The 25,409-nt window shown below is 36.1% G+C and overlaps 1 protein-coding gene across 7 annotated transcripts in view; it reads right to left on the reverse strand.

Moving 5' to 3' along the window:
* The window catches only part of LOC131440517 (microtubule-associated protein tau), a 61,163-nt gene extending 41,520 nt beyond the window's left edge, over window positions 1-19,643 (reverse strand). For 5 of the 7 annotated variants that reach the window (XR_009231399.1, XR_009231398.1, XM_058611866.1 and 2 more), the window contains exon 1: window positions 19,018-19,643. Coding sequence is in view for 3 of the 7 variants with exons in the window: in XM_058611866.1 (XP_058467849.1) it covers window positions 19,018-19,050 (33 nt within the window). In the remaining 4 variants the exon portion in view is untranslated. Of the gene's footprint in view, window positions 1-4,505; window positions 4,556-19,017 lie in introns of those variants that run through there. The other 2 variants (XM_058611868.1, XM_058611865.1) reach the window with 2 other exon arrangements.
* Between the last annotated feature and the right edge of the window lie 5,766 nt (window positions 19,644-25,409).

Consider the following 25,409-nt stretch of genomic DNA (forward strand, 5'->3'; position numbering starts at 1 on the left):
AGTATACTCAATCAAAGACATGCGACTCTTTTTGTTATCTCTCTCATTCTCCTATTTCCTGTTGAAGAAAAAAAATTAAGGAGAGTACTAACATGAACATTAATTGATAAAATTCATTATTTTTTGCAAAAAGCCATCTGACTTAAAGCAGACCCTGTCAGCTTGGAGCGAAGTCAATCTTCAGTTCAGCAACGCCATCGCACGGCATCACATTCAACATATCATGTCAATTGTATGGGTGCGCAACCCTGCTATTTTGGCGCGCACGAATTTGACATTTTTCTCCCCTACTTCTATGTATAAGATTCGATGCGAGCTCGTCTGGGGGCGACATGCTCGCAAATAAGGATGTTGCCAATGGTTTGTTCGGGAAATGTGAGAGCTGGATATCTTGTTAATATGATGTCTTTGCTTAAAGTTAATTGGAATAAATGAATACATTTCAATTTTTATGGTGTCCGATTATTATTAGTTACATCGTAATCAAGCAGTGAGCGTCCTGACTAGTTAAATATCGAGAGAATTTTAGGTTTAACACACCAGCTCTCAGACCTAAGACCTAAGTCATGTTCAGGAGTGTTCTTGTTCTAGATGCATAATTTATGTCAGTTTTAAAATTTAAATCTGAAAATTATAACAAGAAAAACTGGTAGCCCGGTTCCAAATTGCAATACTGACTTTCACAATCGATGAAGTGTTGTATTTTACTTCATATTGTTTACTTTGCTCTCACTGAATTGCTAGCTTTGAAGGCCCGAAGGACCGAGATGTTGGTTACGATCAACCCATACACAAGCTGATAGAAATGAGCCTGTTTCATATGTGTTCCACTGAATTCAGGGCGGCGCTAGTGTACCTAAACAATACGGGTGCAATAAATTACGAAACAAAAAGATTGCAAGAGAAACCAGTACTTCATTACGTTATTTACGGTCACTGTGTATGCGTCTAGAAATATATTTAAAAGGAGCGTAATATTCATATTGTGACTCACAATATTGCGACTTTTTCTAACAGCGCTGAATAGCAACAAACTCATCAATAACACACGTCATAAATCTCCGTATTTTGTAATCTTTCTATCTTTTAATTCACTCTGCCCAATGTCTTCTCTTTGGTCTATCTTTTGATAACTATTTATAGTAATTGATAGAGTTAGAAATGAAGTGTTTTTTGAAATGTGATGTGTGACTAAAGATTACCTAACATATTTAGTCGTATCCATGAAAACGCAAGGAATTAGTAGCCATTTGTAGGAGTATTTGTTATCATTGGATGATCTTCTAACGACTCGGATGAGGATAAGGGAACCATAAATTTAATCTTGGTTTGCAAATTAGTAGTATTGTTGTTCAAGATTCAGTAGAATACATTACTTCACGTTCATTATTTATTGAAATGTGATGAACTACTTTTAAACCTTCTATTGATGAAAAGAGAAAAATTATACTTATACTAAACAATAGTAGCTTATCATCATAATGCTTCCGCGCGAAGTACGAACCGCTATCTACTCAAGACAATTCGCTCATTGGACAGTCATGATACTGCTCTAATTGCATTTTTGATTGCAAACAGAACACCGCCACCTCGAAGATAACGGGTAGTAATATTGCGTTCACATCGATAAACGGTCAGTGAGATCTGCACCAGGTATATTCTCGTTTAGCCAGATTTCTGTTAGAACAACGACATCGCAGTCTATTTTTCGTGATTACCTGACAAAATGTAAAATTCCATCAATACCGCAAAAGCACAATTATCTTTCCTCATAAGCCTAGAGCTTCTTTTCTTAAACCAAACAATAATCACGTTATAGAATTGAATGGATTGGAATTGGCATGGTTTGATCAAGCAAAATATTTAGGTTTAACGAATGACAAAAATGTAATAAGTGTAATAAATATATTGAATGTTTATATCCCCATATACGAAGGAGTTCTAAGCTCTGTCATATGAACAAATTATTGGTTGATAGAAAAATTTTCAGACCAGCCATGCTTTATTCAGTATCAATTTGATCAACGCATCATAGGATTCAGAATAAAATTCTGAGAATAATTTTGAAACGTCATCCATGGTTTAGTTCAAAAGAGTTACACAGACGCACAAATATTGAACTAATAGACGAAATGTCACGTAATATCATAAACAAATTCCCACAAAAATTTATGCAATCTTCAATCGAATCGATTCGTCTTTGTATTAGTTAGTAAGTTAGTTCCTTTTCCCCCAACACACATTACAAGGAGGTATACAATTTTTCCTAAAAAAATCATAGGATTGTGGAAACAAATGATGTCTCAATGGTAATAACCGAATCACATATTGCAATAAAAAACACCCTATTATAGTCGGAATCAGAAGGAGACGAGAAGGTTCATTTCTTTTGGTGCACACAATATGTACGTTTTGATATAATATTGTTATATTGATACTGATCGATTCGATGAGTTATTTGGGTTGTTTGAAAAAAATTCCATCAGGTAGCTATGAAGAGTGTGGAATTGAATTAGAGCATCTGAGCGAAGTGGTTCTCGAATCTGTCATAGCGGTTTGAAATTGAAAAGTTGCTCGTGCTTTAAATTTTAATTCCCGAAATATTATTCTTTTCTGCCAGGTTGATGCTAATAACGAGAGAAATTTAAACTACGTACCAACTCCGACTTAGAAAGACACCAAGGATAATCCATCAAGATTTTTACTTTTGAGGACTAACTTGTGCACTTCAACAGTCTCATTAGTGTCCAGTTTTCTTTGTACTAATCCGCGTATATCCTCCTTAGTGACCAAAGGATCGAAGCCGGACAAGTACTGGGAAAACAAGTTAGACTTGCGTGTTGCCAATGGTATCATCACATCGAAATCAATGTCCGTTCGAGGGAATTTCCGGGGACTATCATCAAACGTATCGTTTGTCCGGTTTGCTGTAGTATGGCTATAGTTTAGTGCAGAATTTGATTTAATTTCAAACTGTTTTGTTCCATCCCGTCCTTTAACTCCAACAGTGCTTTGTGGAGGCAAAGCCATTGTTTGTTGACGAAACTGTATGACGGAAAGTAGTTTTGGCCATTTCCTCCAACTCCTGAATTTAGTTCGCATGCAATTTCCGACTCCAGAATTACACGAAAACGAATACGAATTTGACTAAAAACAAATAGAGTTTGTAGGTCTTGAAAGTTGATGGCCATACGAACCAACTTCGATAATACAGGTTCCTGGATTCCGGTTACCTGCAATAGTGGAACTCACATCGTTTTCTCGGAAAAAGCCTACCCAATCTGAAAACTGTTCTATTTTGTAGGTTATATTAGTTTATGCACAAACAAATTCTTTCAAAAATCAAATAAAATAATTGTAAATATTATCACAGTATTATTTATGAGAACAACCAGTTTTTTTCCTATTTGGGACTGATTTGTGGTTGTGTGGGTTATTACTTTGTTTCCTGTAAATCAGCACTTCGTATCTTTTAGGAATAACAATTTACTCATTGATTGGTTGTTGAATCATATTTTTGTCAATGGGTGGTCAAATCATATATTGTTTATTTAGTGTACTTTTTTATAATTAATTATTTATATAAATCAATAATAAATTCATTGAATTAGATAATTAAGTAATTTTGGTCCGTCACACATAAATCAATCAAGTAAAAATGAAATACTCATAAAACAATCATGTGCATATAAATAATTATTTCAATTTGCACAAAATCTGTACATAAATAAAAAATACTCTTAAAAGACTGTCACAAACGATTGATTTAATCACAAGCCGCAAACTGACTTTGGGCATGTTAAAACATGCATGTAGAAAGCCACAACACTGAAACTATCATAGTTTGACCTACTCCCACGAAGAAACATGGCCAACAGGACACGTGGCTAACCACAACCAAAACCTTTACATTGTCCAAGAAAAAAGTAACACCAGTAACCTTATTACAAATTGAGGGAAAGTTTTCCCCTTCTTCGATTTTGTACTAAGCGCCAAGTGTGCTATATTTTACACGCAGATCTGCAGTAGTAAAAATCACAAATTTGTACGTTATTCTAGTGCGTAAAACATTATTTTGCACACACTACTTTTTACGATTCGCTGCCAAGAAGCTGATTTAAAGTACAACCATTATGTCGCTGAAAGCTAGATCTCGTGATTTTTCAGAAACTGGTCAAATTGCTTACACATACTAAAAGAGTAATCATGTCAGTACACTTATATTACGTTCACACTGCACTGTGGAAACATATTTTAAAAATATGCCATCAAGATAACCTTAAAATACGTTTCACCGCCGTTTAGTGCGAACTTAGAATAAACTAATCGGCCTTGTTTTCATACAAAATTAGCAATCTCGTAAGTCAAATTCACTTGTTTCACAAAGTTTTCAAGTATATACAATATTTGAAATCCTAGACGCATGGTGGTGTTGGTTTATGTATAGTGATTGAATACTGGTTCTGTCTAACTGGCTACAAATGTTATATTTGCTACTTTATTACCTGATATCCTCAACACTTCTTCGAAACACGTGTTAACGTATTGAAGGACTAAGATAGACTAACATTTTCTTAGGTCGCAACGAGTACCTTTTCAAAAACACAGCTTTGAGCGACCAAGGAAACCACGAGTCGGCGCAAAAGTACTGCTCCGAGGATCAAAACAACTCCTTCGACCAAACGAACACCTATATAAGAAAGGATAACATAAATTTTCAATGCCAACTGCCAATGAACCGGTAGTAAGGACAAGAAAACTATGACCAAGTACAGCACGATTCACGCTGTCGTCAAAAGATACCGTTGTGGCACGGAGAGAAATCAAGTTCAGCTTATCGTAAACCTAATAGGAGGAATATAGCACAAAGCTGATCGAAAATAATTTCTAAATAAATGTTTATGTTGTTGTTTCCTAATTTACCTACTAACCTTCACAATATACTAACTAAGGGAGTAGCTCACATGCACCTTAGGCTATTAGTAGTATCAGTTGGACTATAATTGCTACTGTCATAAAGTAAATAAATAAACAAAACTGGAATTTCGTATAAAACTGTAAGATTTTTATTTTCAATCTATAAGTTTTGTATAAATCAAGTTGACCTTCTTGAAGAAAAGTGAGTCCTTTTTGCAGTGTTTCCAATTTTTTGCACTATTTACAATTCTCCTGAAACCGGATTCCGAGGACCAACAAATATGGCAACAAATATGACCTTCAAATTGGAACAGTTTTGAACCTAGTTGAAAAGAACTGTTCCCTCTTTCACTTCGTCGCTTTAGGTAGCAGTATATAATTTTTAACGCTTAAGCTAGTAGTTCGGGAACCGGAAGTCGGATCCAGATGAATTTCAGGAATTTCATATAAGACCATTAGAACTCCTACTGAGTTCCATTTTGAAATATTTTCGCTTCTTCTGGAATCGGAAATCGGGAACCAGGATAGCCAGAATTTATTTGATGGGCCGTTTACTAATAATGACTAACAATTGGAATAGTTTCGAGTCCAGTTTAGAGATCATTTTACGTTTTTTGCTTTTGAGGCAATATGGGCTTGAATTTGAAATAAGGTTTGTGAAAATAGCGAATTTATCAGTAAGTACTATTGATTTTTTTCTTGTTTTTTGTTATCGTTTGTTGAAAAATACTCATGAAATTGAAAACTTTCCACTTATCACGCTCTAATTCCAAAACCGGAAGTCGCATTCGGATGAAATGTTCCACTCACTTTATTTTTACAGATCCACTTTACTCCCTTTATTTTTACAAACCCACTTTAAATCATACAGTATTTGGAAGCTTTGTTTACATATTGTCCCGGGGTCCTTGGTTGGTGGTTCAATGCATAGGACGCTGGTCTTACAAGCCAGTTGTCGTATGTTCGAGCTCCGACCTGGAAGGATTTCTTAGTGTCAGTAGGATCCATAGTACTAGCCATGCAATGATTCTGTACACTAAGAATCGGCTGCGAAGTCTGTTGAAACAGAAAGGCCAAATTCCACAAAAGGAGTTTGCCAAGATTTTGCTTTGTTTACATACCCCAGATGCACATAACAAAATCATAACACAAGTATATCAACAGTTGATATGTATAACAATTTGTGTTATTTTGAGATGTTTAACAATTGAAAACAGTTGAAAGTTAAAACTTATGATAACAATATAATAACAAAATCAGTTATGATGTTTTATTTTCATATGCAAGACTCATGATAAAGTTAATTAATTGAAAAAATGAGTTCTTCCGTTGCTTCATATCGAAATATAATGATCAGAATTTCAAAGAACTGAAATAAGAAACCAGATCACTAAATAAATTATTCATTTAATAAAAAAATCATTCAACAATTTTGGATTGAAACGATGCTAAAAGGCGGTGATATAGTTTTTCTGTGTTAAATTTGCTATTCTATTTATTATAACTATTGCTATGAATTTCTGCATTCGGACTTCTGTAGTTATATCAAATTCAATAATAATTGTGATACAAACGTTTCAAAATCTGTTACGATTTTGTTCCCGCTAGAGTATTTTTTGTTATGATTTTTGTTATTTTTACAGCTTACCAGCCAAAAATATTTCAAAGTTTGTTACAAAATATGTCTGAAATAAGTTACTCCAGTTGTTTTAATTCTGTTATTACCATCTGATCGGGATTGTTGAATTACTGCAGATTTATTAATCAGTAGCTTATAATCACTTCATTCCTAGGAGCTTTTCCATGTTATTATTCAAACGAAATCGAAAAATGCTTCTTTTAACAGATAATTATCACATTGATCATTATACATAAAATAATTAATGTTGTGAAATTTTTCCAGCATGAAATTTCTATTAAATGACTAATATGGTACTTAAATGACTACACAAAATTAAAAATCAAATATAATTGTGAATATGTGTAAATTATATTACATTATGTTAAATGCGCGTAATATCAAGTCGAGGCTCCATAGAAAACAAAGCATGTAATATTATAACACTTACTGTTCTCCTTCTATTTAATGAGCGAATAAATAGCGGCGTACCTGCAAGAAAAAAAAATAATAAAATATATTGTAATAAATGTATTTTACTGTTTTGCGCGCCTCTTTTTGGCACTGAATTTGACCTTAATGCTCGTTCATATCAAACATATTAGAAACCTTCTATTTTTAGTTACTTTATTATAATTTTCAGAAAACATTTCCGATAGAATGGAAAAGAATTTATGTTGCTGCCTTAAAAAGAGCAAGACACAAGAGATATTCACGATAAAGTTTTACCCATTCTTGCACAGGGTAAATTTTGAAAAGGCGCCCTATAGTAAAGTAAATCGTATTCATGACAGAAATAAAAATTTCGTAAATTTTGTTGCAACTTTTGCAAAAATCACTTTATTAAAAAAAACAAGAACGTCGCTCCACAGTAGGCAATGCACACCATTTACCTATATGAAAGCTCAGTCAGCTTTTCACCAGATTAACACATCATGTTCATTATTAGACTATGCCATCAAAAATATTTCAGAGAAATATTAATTTTGCAGCATGGTAATGATATGGCCAGGGTCTAAAGCATGTCCCATGTGACTCAATCTGTCTACATAAAATTTAAACAATAAAGAATAATAACTACATAAAGCTTCAAGATTAGGTAGCTAATAGATTTATTTAATCCACGTTCGAAATTAAGGACCTGTAAACCTCGTTTACAGGAGAAAAGGGCTGTACCAGGTGGAGTGAGAAGAAACCACCACGGGTATCGAAACCAAATTTTCACTCTCAATCAACCCAAAACGGTTTTTCCTTTTTAGTGATCGCCATGTAAAGTAAGCCCAGTCAATTCCAAAAATCCAACGCCAGGACCTTTCTCACCCTAGGCCGCTTCGAAGTAGTAATGGTGGATCATAGTTTTTTTTCAACTGTTATAACATCAACACGACTGAACGCGCATCCGAAGTGCGCTTGTGATTGTGTTTTTGGTGTTAGGCAGCAAACTTGAGCGCGAGCGGCAGAATAATTTTCTTCATCTCGCCTAGAGTACCTATAACCAGAGTGGCGACAGCTGTTTGTTCGGAATGACAGCTTCCAGTTCCAAACAAGCAAACGACCCGTCAATTGCAATGTAAAGCTAACGACACTGCCAATATCTCGGATTAAATGTTTTGAACTGTTGCCAACATTGCGGATGAGAAGTCGTCACTCTGGTTATAGGCACTCTAATCTTACACAAAATGTGGCGTGTGTCATTTCGTGTATTTCTAGAAATTTTTCTGTGTAACCTTCATCGGAGGACTTGTTACTGCGGATTTCATCAGCAGTGGAGTTATCGACCACCAGAATAAAATTCGCGGTGTAATCTGAAGGAGTACTTGTCCCGTAGTATTTGTTCTCACTTCACACTTCTCACTTCACTATTTTGCATCTTAAAAAATAACATTTTATGAGAGAACGATATTTGTTTGTTGATTGTAAGTAATACATACTTTTTTCAAGTATGTTGCCTGCGAAAGCAAAGCATTTTTTCCATCAGTGACCAAGTCTGGATGTCGGATATTCCCATCTGTATTCTCCGAAGCGATTGGGTCATTTTAGTTGAAGTCGATGGGTGGCTAGGGTTAACCCTTGATTTTATGCGCTTGAAATTCTGAAAATAAATACATTCCTTACCTCCCGTCATTATCCGGTGCAGAATACATTTTGTTTAATACTGAGAAAGCAAAATTTCGCTCACAATTTTTCGCTTTTTCTGTTAATCTTTCAGCTCATAGGGAACCCATATTCCAATTTAGTATTTCTCAAAAGCAGGTTTTGAAAGTCCGTGTCCTTCGTCATTCAAAAACTACTGCACCAATTTTTTCAAATTTTGCATACACTTTCTACATGTAAAATAGCAGAGCCCAACGTTTTTCTTTTCGTTGTTTGTTATTTTGGGGAGGTTTTACAGCTACAAAATGGCGGATATGTAGAACTAGTTTTGCAATTGTCCTGTATCAACAGAATTGATAGCGAAGCCTGTAGGAACAGAACATCACGTTCCGCATTGGAATGTACTAGTATCTAAAATTTGCTTTACTTTCTAAACCGGCCATATTTCAATAGATCAGATTTCTACTAATTTCGTGGAATAAGTAATCAAAAGGCACTTTTTTGGATATATTATGATATACTAGCTGAATTATCCGGCGTTGCTCGGAAATGTTTCGTGAAGGGAAGGCAGAAAAAAATTCTCGAAGTTGTCCTGCTTAGTGAAATACTCTTCTAGTAAATCATAACTTAGACGGAAACCCTATCGAACAATACTCCGTTCATGTTCAGATTGCGAATGATCAGTGCCCCATCTCACAATAATAATAATTTTCATGGTATTCTTGACAAATTGGGTCAGTTTTATATTTGAACCCTTTTGTTAGAAACATTTAAAACATCTTTCTCTCTATAAATACCTTCTTAGTAACCTCCGAGTTTCATATGTATATATGCTTGTAACGTATTTTCGTACTTCCTCGTCACATTCGATCTACAATACCTTTGGCTTCCATGGCTACGAACACTTGCTACTCCCTCCTCTGTATAAAAATTTTATGACATCATGAATTGTTAAAAATTTTCCATCTGTTAATGATTATTTTATAATGAAAGGTTGTTTAACATCATAACTACATTCGTACTATAGAATAACATTTTCTATAATTTATTTTACCAAGACTTTAACCATTTTGGCCGTTCATCTGTGAGGGAAACTTATGGAATAACGATTCAGTTAATACAAATGTTGTTGTAAACTTATTTCCATTACCTTGAGTCGACAATTTTTTTTTCAATTTACATAATAAAATGCACATTGGTTATATGATTTCGTCAATTCAGATCAATGTTGAGAATTCTTATTCCCCCTCACTCTTGTGAATATTTTTGTGAACTTCACTTATTTGCTAGAAATATACTGTACTCGTAAAGAAGTACCAATTTTTCGTAAAACCCGATCAATTTGCCCTTTCACTTTCCATGTTCGGGACACTTACTCCACTCTCTCACCATTAAAATAACCTTATAATCTATTTTTATTTAACTTCCTTTTTGTCAGTGAACTTACTACAGATCTTCTTCATGATTACCCTGAGTAGTGTAGAAAGTATTTGTGCTTCTCAAAAAGTATCGATTCCCACCTTTGGTACATGTGCCAAAGTTGGTGGCGATTCGATTAGTTGTTTTTTAGTTATGCCGAGACTTGAATACACTCACGTTCATAGGCAGACAAAGATTACAAACATTACATCTCCTTTTTAGAGAGACGTACTACATCCACCCCACACGAATACCCTAAGTTGCGCAAAAAGTATCTATGGTCTTCAAAAAGTATCGATTCTCGTCAAATTAAATAAATTTTTTCATGACCCCTGTTAAGGATAGTTGCTACGCTCTCCACCCCCCCCCCCCCATAAAAATACCCTCACAACTATCTCTGAAGAGCAAAAAGCAGCTATGCCAAGTGTGATAGCAATCCGTTCAGTAGTGTCGGAGCTATGCCGTTACATCCCCCTTTTTAAATGCACTTGCTACATCCACTCCCCATATCTATCATATCTAAGGTATGGAAAATGTTTGCATGATCTTCAAAAATTATCAATTCTTGTCAAATTTTTGAATTTTTTTTCATGGCCCCTCCTGTTAATGATACTTGCTACGCTTCCTCCCCTATAATAATCAGTGTAGTAAAACTTCATTCAATTCAATTGAAACTGAATGTGGAACACATTGAAGATCTCTCCACTGCAGTAAACTTCACTCTCTAACGCGCACAATGTTTGCTGACGGCCCGAACGAGCAGCATTCAGTTCATCACTCGTTTCTCTTCAATCGAGGCTCAGTTTAATTACCGTCCGTTGATCTCTTGAAGTAGCCAAATATCTCTTTCAATAGTGTGAGAGCGGCCTTCAAATGAGGTTCATGTAAACATTCGAATTGGTTCAAGATAATAAATGAAAGACTAATCAGATAGCTGAAATATCAATCACAGAATACACATAAATTAATTGTTTCCTCCTTCAGTTTTCATTTTTAATACTTTACACCATTTATAATTCTATTCGTTCGAATCTGCTTACTACCAAGAGCGAAGACAATGAAGCAGCTATACTACTTGGCACTTGAAACTGAGCAAGCAAAACTTCAAATGACTAGGTACGATTATTCAACTGACGATGAATTCTGGGAGCTTCTCTTGAAAATGGCAGCAAAAGTCAAATGAATTAGTAGGTATACGCTGACGGTCGGCGGCCATAAATTTCATTTTCATCTTATATTATTCGATTGAAAATGAAATTTTACCGCACTGATAATAATACCTTTATGGCTATTTCTGAAGAGCAAGAAATAACTGTACCAAATTTCATAGCAATTTCATTTTTAGAGGCACTTACTACACCCTCTCCCCACAGAATATCCTTATAATCTTATCTAAGTTGTGCAAAAAGTGTCTTCAAAAGGTACCGATTCTCGTCAAATTAGATAATATTGTTAATGACCACCTTTGTTAAGGACACTTCCCACGCTCCTTCCCCCCATGGAAATAGTCTTATAATCATCTCTGAAGAGCAAGGAGTACATGTACCAGGTTTGATAGCAATCCGTTAAGTAGTTGTGAAGTTATGCCATTACAAACATTACACCCCTCTTTTTAAAGACACTTGATACATCCACCCCCCATATAATCATATCTAATATATGCAAAATGTTTCTGTGGTCTTAAAAAAGTATCGATTCTTGTCAAATTAGACAATTTTTTCATGACCTCCCACTGTTAAGAACATTTACTACGCTCCCTCCCCCATTAAAATATCCTTATGATCATCTCAGAAGAGCAAGAAGTATCTGTGGCAAGTTTGGTGGCAATCCGTTCAGTAGTTTCGGAATTATGCCGTTTTAAACATTACACCCCTCTATTTAAAGGCACTTGCTACATCCACCCCCCATATAGTCATATCTAAGGTATGCAAAATGGTTCTACGGTCTTCAAAACGTATCGATTCTTGTCAAGTTATATGAATTTTTCCATGACCCCCCCCCCTTGTTTATGACACTTGCTACGCTCCCTCCCATATAAATATACTCCCTAAACCATCTCTGAAATACAAGAAGTACTTGCGCCAAGTTTGGTGGCAATCCGTTCAGTAGTTCCGAAGTTATCGCGTTACAAACATACAAACTTACATCCATTTATATATATATATATATATATATATATATATATATATATATATATATATATATATATATATATATATATATATATATATATATATATATATAGAAGATTATGTACGAGACGATTAGTATAGCGAATATGATATATTCTTGAACGAAACACTCGCTTATTGTTCGGGATGTATAGTACGTTCCAAAATTATAGGCCCAACATTGTTGGTGGAATTGATCCTCTGTTTATTTTTTACAAAATATGTCTAATCGTGTAATTTTTCACAGAGACCTTTTTATGAATTTAGCTGAAATGTGAGAATAATCTTTATAAGCGATATTGAAGTTGATGTTTTTTTTATATAGAACACATTATTACTTTCATCCGTTCCTGAATTGATAATTCTATCTCAATGCCATTTCTCCATACTTGAACAACTCTGGTAGTTCCGATTTATTTGATAGTGTCATAGGTTACTCGTATTCTCAGATAGATTTTCACACTATCCTCGTACAGTTTTTACCGGTCAATGATAAATAAAAACCAAATTTATTTCAAGTCTAAAATCAAATTAATCCCAAAATCTCCATGTGTTGCCTTTTTGTCAAATGCTAACTGGTACTGTAAAGCAACAGTTATCACTTTTGGTTCTCGTCCACTATAGCACAAAATATATGGATTCGGATATATTAAACCATGGCTTCTAATCGATCAAACGATTAACTTTGAAAGCATAACTGCTATATACAATATCCTGGATGGGCTATAACCCTTTCATAAGCTTTAATTTAACAAAGTTTCGCGGACAATGTAAGTGATAGTTTAACAAGCCAGTAACGATAGCATTTGATAAACATTCCGTAATTTCACTACATGATTTGACAAAATAACCTTGATTGCTTAGTAACCGGACATACATCGTACAGGTCAGTGAACTCATTGTTCAATTCATTCAACGGAAGTAAAATCACGAATCGAAGACCTCTATAACGAAATAATATAACTTACCTCGGTTTTTGAAAATGCTATTTTTGAAAACTCGAGTTGTTCGCATGACGTAAAAAGAAACTGTTAGGAAATAGTACAAATCAATAATTGTTTTGAAATGTCCTTTTGTGCAGTCGAGAAGTTACAACTGGTTATGCGACACGGCAGCAAAGGCTGTTGATTAGCAATTGGTACGCGTAGTGACAGTCAACTAAAACCTTCCCAAACGGACCAAACTTGAAATAGTGGAAGTCTTCGTTTTGCTATACTAATAACCGGCAGCAAATTTCCTAGCAACAGACGGCTCATAAGCTCGTTTCCACAAACAATCGTTCCGAATGTGGTGGAAAACTTCCAGCTACCAAGATATGGTACAAACGATTATAAATGCTACGACCTTCATTAGAACTAAACTTTCTCGTCATACAGAAACATAAAAAAAAGAAATAGGAAGTAAACAGATATTAAAAGTAAAAAGTAATATGACAGATGCAATTAGGCAACCGATAGTTATTAAAAACGTTTGAATAATATGAAGTTTAAACAACAAAGAACATGAACGAGCCAAATTGACAGCGATAGGAAGTAGATGACAATACGAAGATTATGGCAATATGAGAATGGTGAAACTTGGAAGAATAAAGAAAGAGATAAATACTTCGAGGTCGATAGTTTTGATTCTCAAATCATGTGGCCAATTGCATAAGTCAGAATATGGTTTTGTTTTCTTCATCAAACGCTCATAAGCATCTAACTAACTAATGCAAACAGTGTAACCCCAGAAAGAGAATCCGATTAGCAATAAATTCAAATCATCACCGTGTGGTGCAGTTTATGCTGACCTACACTGATACCGGCTGTTGTGAGGTATGAACACAACTAGAATAGGACGATTCGGAACTAAATTAAATTATAAAAATAGAAAACGAAAACAAAACCATCTATTCGTATTTACCGGTCATATGTTTTGAATGGCAATACAACTACCCAGTCAGTAGTATGTGGCGGTCATGTCACATATTGAAAAGTAGTGTGCTGCTAGACGCGGGGACCACCACCTTTTTATTCTATTTTAATTACATTATGTGTCAACGATCGCTATATTCATGTGCAGCGAGGATATAAGTATGACGTCGTCTGACCAAACGATCCAAACCAAACGAACGATGTTCTGTCAATAAGTAAACCCATCAGAAGATCGGCGTATGAAGAAAGAAGACACATGTGGTACTCAATGTGTGCACCGGTTTGTTGACGTTCGACAATGTATAGCAACCTAACATAGTCTTATTCAAGAACGCGCACATGATGATTTAAGCGTTCCAAGGTTTTCACGTCTTTCTGTGAATTGTGTTGTCCAACAACCCACAACTGCACAAACAGGTTCACCGTGCTTACTGAGTAGTCAGATTATGCTTACCTAAGTTGGGTGTATTTTGGGCGAAAGAATGTCAATAAGATGTTAATGCATCATGGAAACAGCCGTTTGATAAGAAAGACGTAGGTACAATGCACTTATAACATATATAAGTTGACTGTAAGTCACTTTGTTTCGTTTTGATTTTGTGGAAAAGTGGTGTTACTATAAACAATTTTTCTCTATTAGGATATTCATGGATACAATTTTCTAAGAATAGTCATAAAAGGAAAGTACGAAATATAAAGAGTGTATCGATATGTAGTTAGCAACATTTAAACAGTTATTACTCTGAAATGGCTTAATTTTTTGCAGCGTGTTTTGCGGTGACATGTTGGTTTACATGTTAATAACAGCTGCGCAATCGATTGGTTTCGGTACGGTTTATCGTTTCAATGATGAGTCGAATTGATCCGGAAACGCGAAAGAAAATTCTGCACACTTGTTGCTCAGAAAGTGGTGTCACGTACAACGAAACTGCAAAACGGGTGAAAGTGCACCACACCAGTGTAAAAAATACTATCGAGAAGTTCGGTAAGACCCTTTCCATGAAGGATTTGCCCCGATCCGGTAGGAAAACGGGTCCCAGCCAGCCCGGCCGGGACTTAAAAGTGGTTGAGTACATCAGGACAAACCCGTCGACGCGGGATTTGGCCAAGCAGTTAACACCAGCATCGGGATGATTCAACGAATCAAAGTTCGGAACTCCCTGAAAACATACAAGAAACAGAAGGTGCCGAAAAGTCCCTGGTACAGCAAGTTCAGGCCAAAACAAGAGCGCGAAAACTGTATAACCGGATTCTACAGAATAAAGACGGATTATCCTGGTCGACGACGAAATCTACGCCAAGGAAGACTCTCGAGCGCTGCCCGGACCGCAATATTATACGAAATCGGTGTACCAGGACCTGAACGACGCTGAAACCACGGTGGCGATGGAAAAGTTTGGGCAGAAGGTGTTGGTCTGGCAATCAATTTATACCTGTAGTTTGCGGTCGTCGATTTTCTTCACGAAGGGCACAATTAACGCCAAGGTGTACGAGGAAGAATGTTTGAAGAAACGAATGCTGTCACTGTACAGAAAGCATAAGGCTCCTCCTCTCTTCTGGCCGGATTTGGCTTCAGCCCACTACGCCAACTCCGTTCTACATTGGTTGTCAAAAAATAATGTACAATTGGTGGAAAAGGACATCAACCCACCGAACTGCCCGGATCTTCGGCCAATTGAAAGGTATTGGGCAATTGTCAAGCGGCACTTTCGGAAGGAAGGTACAGTGTCCCAAAACATGCAGGAGTTCAAAAAAAACTGGACAGCTGCCACCAGGAAAGTCACAAAAGTAACTGTGCAGAATTTAATGAGGAATGTCAAGTCCAAAGTGCGAGCGTTTCACAGAAACTAGGATTTTCTTCAATAATCAATGTTGCTAACTACTTTTCGATACACTCCTTATTCCTGAAGAATCTCACTAAAACAACTCTCGCATAACATGATGCAAAATAGAGAAACATTGTAATAAAATATGCATAATGGAGCAATATTGTAACAAAGCACCACAATTACATATATATTGAACAGAAGTTTTAATAAATTCTAAATTTTAAACACCACCAAACATAAGGCTACAAGCTGCGTTTGGTATTAACGTTTGCAATGATATCCGTGTAGTTGTTATGCGGAGGGGTAGTTCCGAAATTGTGCATTTTTTTCTATCTTGTGAGTCACGAAACCTGTACCGATAAATCACTGATTTTATAACTGGTAAATTTGATCAACAAAACCTAATGGAGTAAATCAGTTTACAAAGGCGAAAATTAATGGTCCTCAATATGTTGGGAATGTTCAAAACAATGATGCTGATATAAGGAATCAGATACTAAGTGTTTCATTCCACCTAGTAGTGTAATGATGCCCATCGCATAACTGTTTAGATAAAAAAAAATCGATATAAGATCCACGTTGGGGTTTTGGACCACTACTTCCAATGCCACCGGTATCATGTATCTACGCTATCTATCAACAAGACTTATAGATTTAAATAGTGATGAACTGACATTCTGAAATTCGTTATGTAACTCGAAAAACTGAAAAATACATACCTTAATCCTTAATTTTTATCCGGATTTGGGAACTGCATACTTGATACACGATTCATGTTTGATATTAGTTCAATCCTTCTATCAATTATGGCAAGGTTCTAATCATAACAGACTTTTAACTTTTTGATTTTTGCTTTCAAGGTTTTTGGGTAGGCTAAAGTGTTATAATATGCCCCCCTTAAGAAAACATTGAGGTATTTTCAAGTGTATTGATATATTTTCCTCGAGAATGTAAATATTTCATTGCAATACGGATAAGGAACATAATTTTCAATGACTCCAATAGAAAAGATGAGAATTGATTGATATAAACACATTTTCCAAAACGGCCACATTCTTAGTTTTTTCGCTCGCCTCAGACATAATGCCCCAGCAGCCGTAAAATATGTCTCACAACAAATCAGTGGCATGACACACAACAAAAGACATTTTATCCCACAACAATGATGCATTATGCTTCTTGAAATGTCCATAAAGTTACTGTTTTGAGATAATCAGTATGTCAAAGAAATGGCGGATAAAACATCTATTTAGTCGAAGCAAAACCTTACATCGAAAAGCTGCCAAATGAAATTTTTGGGTTTTTCATACTTTCCTGCAAACGACAACCACCAAACTTGCATAGCAGAAAGATCCTACGAAAAGATAGTGTTAGTGATAAAACTTTGGTTCAGAAAAGTCTTCAATGCTTAAGAAAGGAAAGGGGGCATTTTGGCTAGCAGGGGCGCTTTATAAAACTTTCCCCTACCCAAAATAATCGGTTTGTGTTAAGTGCTCATGACAACTTTTACATTTTTACTATTCTTCTGCGACTCAGAAGTTCATTAACAGTTTAGTTTGAACTGCTAGTGTAACTTAACAGTTCTACATAAACCGCTAAACAGACGTAAAATTAACACTACTTACAAAACACTTCGTTGATTATATCTTCATTGATGACCCAAAAACTACCAAATGACGTCTTTCGGGTTGTAATAAGATAGTAGTCATTTAAGGTTTAGTCATGTTTTTTAAGATAAATTTAGATTTTTCAATGATTACCTTCATAACACTCTCTATTAGCTTTATCAACAAACAACCCTCTTTTCAACAATTTGCTTTCGATTCCGACACTCTGAGCGCTAAAGAGCAATTCCAGAAACGAATTGGAGAAAAGGTAGCAAAATCAGGGTCCACCGATAAAAATTTTGTGAATTTACATCTATTTTCATGCACATATTTGGAGCAGGTAATTAAACATAAAGTTACTTCACAATTCTGTAGGTTTCAATATAATTTAATCGCAAACTAAGCGTTAATTGAAAGATACGGTTATATTCAATGCAATCCGATTTAGTTTTGCATCGATGAAAGATTTCAATCAAAATTTCGATTCAACCCATGTCTATTCCATGTTACTGTTGGTTTACATGTCGTGTAAATTTCATTATTTCTTTCTGTGTATGAATCCTTCCTGGTCAGGGCTCGAACATAATATGACAACTGGCTTGTAAGACCAGCGCCGTATGCATTGAACCGCCAACCCGGGAAAAACACACAGTTGGTTAAAAATATACAACCCTAGTCTCATGAGTCAGATGTATGTTCGAACGCCATCAACTCTTGAAGCCAGTAAGCAATTGTCCTGCTAAGATAAAAATATTTTGTGAATTTACATCTATTTTCATGCACATATTTCTAGCAGACAAACAAACATAAAGTTATTTTTCAATTCTGTACGTTTCAATATAATTTAATCGCAAAACGCAAAAAAGGAAAGATGCAGTACAGTGTTTTTCATCAAACTTTCGATTTAACCCATGTCTGTTCTATGTCGTGTAAATGTAACTTCTGTTCTGTTTGTTGAAAATCAGGCCGTAGAAGGTTCAGTAATATTGTTAACAGACTGAATTTTGGTAAACCTGTGTTTTCATTAATATATTTGACAATAATTGTTTTGATATTGTTTTCACTATTACAGTGTTGTTTGTTGATGAGTATTTCTAGTGTACGGTAAATAGTTTATAGCATGTCATATCACTCCAACTAAAAAGTTTAGTAAACAATCCAAGCAAAGTTTCAATACAGAATCTGGAACAGCCATTTATCGTGAATCACAATTGTTTAAGTTAAAACAGTCCAGTGCTGTTGACAGCCCCTGTTTTATGCGTGCTAATATGTAAATTGGATCTGATGCTCTTTATGCAATGCAAGGGGATATTGATCAATAACATGGACAGAAATGATAACTATTTTAGAATTATGACACACCAGTGCAGCATCATTAAAAAAGCAAGAGCAATTGCCCACTATATCAAAAGGGTTTATCACGAACTAATCTCGAATCCATGCCAATACCTGTGCTTTGCCGTTGTCGTTGAATTGCAGCATCCGCCCCTGTCGACGTCGATGCTTTGCTCTCGGCGACGGTCGCCATCTTGGTTATTTTCAGTTGCTCCTTATATCTCGGTATCCTGGCTAATGCTTGTCGCACAATAGAAGCAATTCTCAACCGCAATGAAAACTGCTCTTTTACTTTTTATTCCGAACAATTAGACTGCACTTCTTACTGGTTTTCAATTCCCAAAAGAATAAAAATACTTTTGAAATATGTCGTCACACCTTTAGTGTTACTTCACGACAACAGAAATTTACCACTTTTAACTATTTTTAAACAGTACGAAAACAGTACAATATTTATCGCATTTCGGATTCAAAGCGCGCGACAGTAGCGATTTGCGAATTTTCAACACTGCACAACAAGTGTCACCCCAGCTTCATCAGAATAATGACTAAAACTTTCATCAATTGGGGGAGATCAACCCTCCAGCGACTGGCTCGTGATAGATGTATGGATTTACCTTTTTTTGTTTATGTGACACTACGAATTACCGCTCGCGTCGCTTTCGTACGATGATAGGGACAGATATGATAAGAGATTTAGGAAGCATTCATAGAAACTGTCGTAACCGTTTTGACTGAAGAAATTTTCGTTTCTGTATGTTGACCGAAGCTTACGTGCTCATCGACGCATGCGCCATTCTGTTTCTTGATAAATGCAATAGGTGGCCTGTTTAAAAAGCTTGTGCGGATTCAGATAAAAAGCTTGACTATTTCACTCGATCAATGTAAATAGAAATTGTAATGTTTTAGTATTTCAAAATTCTGCTAAGGAGACGCTTGGTCATTATTGTGTTTATCGATAACTGGCGCACGCATACGTTAAGTCTAGAAAGTACCACATTCCGGTGAGAATCAAGAAAATTCTGTTTCAGCAAGCTTTACAACAGATGTTCGAGGCTGAATCGCTACAACGGAGAGGTTATATCATTTCATCAACAAAACACATCGACCTAAACCAGTAAATATTATGAAACGGTGATCAACGCTGAAAACAAAAACCCGTTTTAATCCTCCTAGTGGTGTAATGATTTCTACCCCATCAACAATCAAGAAAAATCTTCTAAAGTTTTATATTGAAGACTGCCATAGTCGTACACTTCTACCAGCCGCTACCTAATTTTGGGTCAAAACCTACCCAAAGTGAACTAAAGTGCATTTTAGGTAATGAGTGACGACCACAAAATTTAGGAAAATGTAAGTTTACTCAAAGTGTTATGCCATAACAAAGCACGCCACCCATTTTTTACGATCAAGTCAAAGTTTGAGTAGACAACGATCTATTTTTAGTTCTATTTATTTATATATTTTATCCCCTAGCATTCAATTTAAAGAAAAAAAGTATTCAAGCTAATAGTTGAGTTCTAAATAAATTCTAAATATCTTTTTATATATTACGATTCTCCATGAATTTATTTAACACCGAGAACAAAATAAGAAACTATTGGTCAAATGCAAAAGCTTTTTACATGCAAGAGTAGTTTTACTAAAGAAACACAAAGTAAACAGCTTTCAAATCTCGGCAGAAAAGTTTATTGATTCGATTATTTTAACATTAGTCAACAATAAAAAAAAAACTAATGTTGCCTCCACGAATAAAAAAAATAATTGAAAAATGAAATACATGGTAAAGACCTATAGCATCTTCCATCTTTGGAATTTTTCTTCACTACTTTCGGTGCTTACGGAACCAAAAACCAGGGAATATAAGTGCCGAGAATTAGAAGAATTTAACAATCATTTTAATGGAAATTGCATCTCTTTTCACCAACCAACACTATCGCACTGTAATCCCGGAACCAGAAGTCGAATCGGGATATAATTCAAAATGTTTTTTAATGTTAATACCTTTCAGTTGAATCCCAGTTTGTGGAAATCGGTTTACTAATCTACATTTTTCATTCATTTCATATCACTCTGTATTTCGGATCGGGATGAAATTCAATAGCAGGCTATAAAACCATAAGACGTTTCATTATGATCAAAGTTTGTGACAATTGTTTCAGCCATCTCCGAGAAAAGTGAAAGCACATTTTTATTACATACATACATACATACACAGTCATTTGCTTAGTTTGTTCGAGCTGAATCGAATATTATCTGACATTCAGACCTCTGGGTCTCGGATGAAAACTCTATGAGAGTGGCAAAATATATTTCCGCCAGACACTAAATAGCTTCACCTGTATCCCACTATGCGAATTATTTTCAATCAGACCTTTTATTATATGTACAACCTTTATTTTACTAATCAGTTCCCCCCGTTTGTCAGCACACATCAGCTGTTCGCAAGGATGCCAGAATACTTTCATAGAATATTAGAAATACATAGCTTTAATATTTAATCATTTTACGGTTTGTTTGTTTTTAAGTCAGAAGATTCTCTCGTGATTTTTAAAGGAAGTTCATGATAGTTCGTTATCCGGCAAGCTATTCATGATTGTGTTTGATATTTTTCCTGCATCTACAATTGAAAAAAGTGATCACCATAGTTTGTATCTACATCGTTCTTATCAGGAGTAAGGCTGACATTTCTTTTTACTCGTGCAAATCTAAAAATGATGGATGTTTTAATACAGAGGTTCCCAAAGTGGTCGATATAGACCCCTTGGGGTCGATATTCTTTTTGCGGGGGTCGACGTAAACGAAAACTGACAATGGGGGTCGAGGAGGTCTAGAAATCGACCCCCTTTTGTTTGATATAAGATGTTATTTGAAATATTTACGCTAAAAAGTTGTGTTTATTAGTAAAGGGGTCCATGACCCAAAATAGTTTGGGAACCCCTGTTTTAATAGAATGATGAGAGTGGCAGTATCAGCATCATGGCAAATGCGAGCACTGTTTCAACTATAAAAAAATAACCGTTGAAATGATGAACGAATCAAATTTGAGTGTTCTATCTGTTTGTTCATGTTATAGCCGCTCCCTCTCCCTTTACTTCACACACGTAAAACAAACTCTTTTGTTAATAGCATACGCTAGAAGAACGGATTTGCTTGTAGTTCATTCCTTGAAAATGATACGTGAACCTTAAGTACCATTTAGAATTTATTCACCAATTTCTACCAGAGTATTTTAAATATTGAATTAAATCTATGCATGTAGTGTGTGTATCTGCAAAAAAATGTAGGTAAGTGCTTTTTTTCGGAGATGGTTGAACCGAGTTTTAAAAACTCCGTTTCACTTTCCCATAGAACGTAATAGAATTTGATCCGCATCCGACTTTTCGGATTACAGGGTGGTATGTGTAAAAATTGAAAAAAATATGCACTCAATTTCCTCAGAGATGGCTGAGCCAGTTTTCACAAACTAAAATTCGAAGGAAAGGATATACAATTCCATAGCACAATACTGAATGTTATTTGGATACAACTTCCGGCTCTGGAATTACAGGGTGGTAAGTTAAAAAATAACAAATTTATAGATCGCGTTTCTAAACATGAAGAAAAACGAATCAAATCTTATAAACTAGCCGTATACAAGGTATACCAGAATATGGCTTGTTCATATGATTGAGCGAGTGTTTTTTTTTTGTTAAAATGAAATAATAGAAAAAAAATATTTGAAGAATTTACCATTACTTTTCACACATCTTGACCATCTTGTGGCAATTTATGGGTACCAACCAATCAGACACCCAATTTTCGACTTCTTCATCGGAATTGAAGTGCTGGTGGGTGGGGTATCAGCTCCAATATTACTTGCAATTCGGCGTCTTAAAACTTTTTTTAGTCTTCCACGTTCTTCATTTCTCACAACCACATCGTTATCTCTGAATCGTTTGAACCATCTTTTGTATTGGGAGTACAAACTAAATTCGATCAAAAATGCATTTATTTCAAAATAAAAGAGTTTAAAGATTAATCAAAGTATCTTCCATCGCCAGTTACTACTTTTTCCCACCTCTCAGGCAATTTTCGAATTCCGTTTCGAAAAACTGTCTCGTCTTTTTAGGTGATCCAAGTTTGAAGCTAATATTCGATTTCTGCTGCATCCGTCGAAATAATCAGCAATCCGAAAGAGTAATTTCTGGAGAATACGGCGGGTGTGGCAAAGTGTCCCACTTGAGCATTTCCAAATATTTTTTCACGACTTTTACGACATGAGGCCGAGCGTTGTCATGCAGGGAATAACTTTATCGTGTCTTTGCTTGTTTTCGGGCTTGTATTCTTCTCGTAATGCACTGGTCAAACACATCAATTGCAGTCAATACCGATCGCCTAGTTGTAGCAGCTCATAGTACACAACACCCTTTTGGTCCCACCTGATGCACAACTGGACCTCCTAACCATGAATATTCGACTTTGATGTTAATGTTGAAGTCGATGGCAACAATTGACCGGGCAGAGCGTAGTATTTTTTTCTTCTTGGGGTTATTACAGAATATCCACTTTTCATCTGCAATAACAATTCGATGTAAAAAACCCTTTCTTTGTTGTCTTTGAATCAGCTACTCGCAAGTTAAAAAACGCCATTCAATGTCTCTCGGTTTCAGATCATAAGGCACTCAACTGCCTTGTCTGCCTTTCCATGGATTTTAATCGTACAGAAACTGCTTGTTGAGTCACTTCCAATGATTCTGCAAGCTCCTCTTGCGTTTGACTCCGATCATCAACAGTTTGTCTTCAAATTTATTTGGTTTTTTTTTTTTTTTTTTCAAATAAAATTTTTATTAGGCTCATTTGCTTTAGCTTAACGTGGCCGATTGTCTTGTTGTTAGGGAGAGAGAAAGGGATGCCGTATTACGGGGCGGCATACTCCCCAGTTAGTAAGGGGACATAGGGAGGGTGGGACCTACACAGTATTGAATTGAAATTTGAATACATCATTGGTTTGTGGCATACATCTTTTAGACACATTTTGCGTTCGATGAATCTTCATGTTTTTCAGCTTGTAGCAATGAAGAGATTATTCTGGATTGGGATGCTTCGTTGGTGTGTTCTGACGTTGATGTGACGTTTTTGGGTAGCTTCCAGCAACTCAGTCAGTTCAAGGCAGGTGCATGCTCCGAAGCATCGTTTACACAGGCCATACTTCCAGCAACGTAAAGAAGAGTGCGGTAGAGCTGTAGACGAGAAAGAGATAGGGAGAGCACTAAATTTGAGCATTGATAGTTTTCAAGAAGTTATAGATGAGAGTCATATAAGGAAGATTTCGAGTTGCCAAGACGTCGCGGACTGGTACGAAGGGTGGTATACCTCGGGCCCGAAGGGAACCTATGAGTTGGGACCTGGCATCACAATACTCGACACATGTCCAAACAACATGTTCGATGTCATGATAACCCTCACCGCAAACGCAGACACCACTCTCAGCGAGCCCCACGCGACGGAGATGCGCGCTGAACATATAATGATTAGACATGAGCCTTGACATTACACGAATAAAGTCTCGGCTCACGTCCAACCCCCGGAACCAAGCTTTCGTCGATACCTGTGGGATTATTGAGTGTAACCATCGTCCCAGAGTTCCACTATTCCATGTATTCTGCCAGCTAGCTAGAGTTTTCTGACGACAGCAACTGAAAAATTCATTGAAGCAGATTGGTCTTTCATAGATATCACCTTCTAGTGCGCCCACCTTGGCTAACGAGTCCGCCCTCTCATTGCCCCGTATGGAACAATGTGAGGGGACCCAAACCAAGGTAATCTGGTATGATTTTGCAGATAAAGCACTCAATTGTTCCCGTATTTTCCCCAGGAAATACGGTGAGTGCTTTCCAGGCTTCACTGAACGGAGAGCCTCAATGGAACTGAGACTGTCCGATACAATGAAGTAGTGATCTGTGGGCAGAGTGTCAATGATCTCAAGGGTATACTGAATTGCAGCTAGTTCTGCGACGTAAACTGAAGCTGGATCACTGAGTTTATAGGAAGCGGTGAAATTTACATTGAATATACCGAAGCCAGTGGACCCGTCTAGATATGATCCGTCAGTGTAAAACATTTTATTACAGTCGACTTCTTTAAATTTATTATTAAAATTTTTTGGGATCTCTTGAGGGCGTACAGGATCCGGGATTCCACGAATTTCTTCTTTCATGGATGTGTCGAAGAACACAGTAGAATTAGAAGCATCCACAAAATGAACACGATTGGGAACAAACGAAGAAGGATTTATATTCTGAGCCATGTAGTCAAAATACAAGGACATAAAACGGGTTTGTGAATTAAGCTCGACGAGCTTTTCAAAGTTTTCTATCACCATCGGATTCAAAATGTCGCATCGGATTAGCAGTCGATATGAGAGATCCCAGAACCTGTTTTTCAACGGTAAGACGCCCGCCAGCACTTCAAGACTCATCGTATGGGTTGATTGCATGCAACCCAAGGCAATACGTAAACAACGA

The sequence above is a fragment of the Malaya genurostris genome, chromosome 1 (genome assembly GCF_030247185.1).
Source record: "Malaya genurostris strain Urasoe2022 chromosome 1, Malgen_1.1, whole genome shotgun sequence".
Taxonomy (NCBI): Eukaryota; Metazoa; Arthropoda; class Insecta; order Diptera; family Culicidae; genus Malaya; species Malaya genurostris.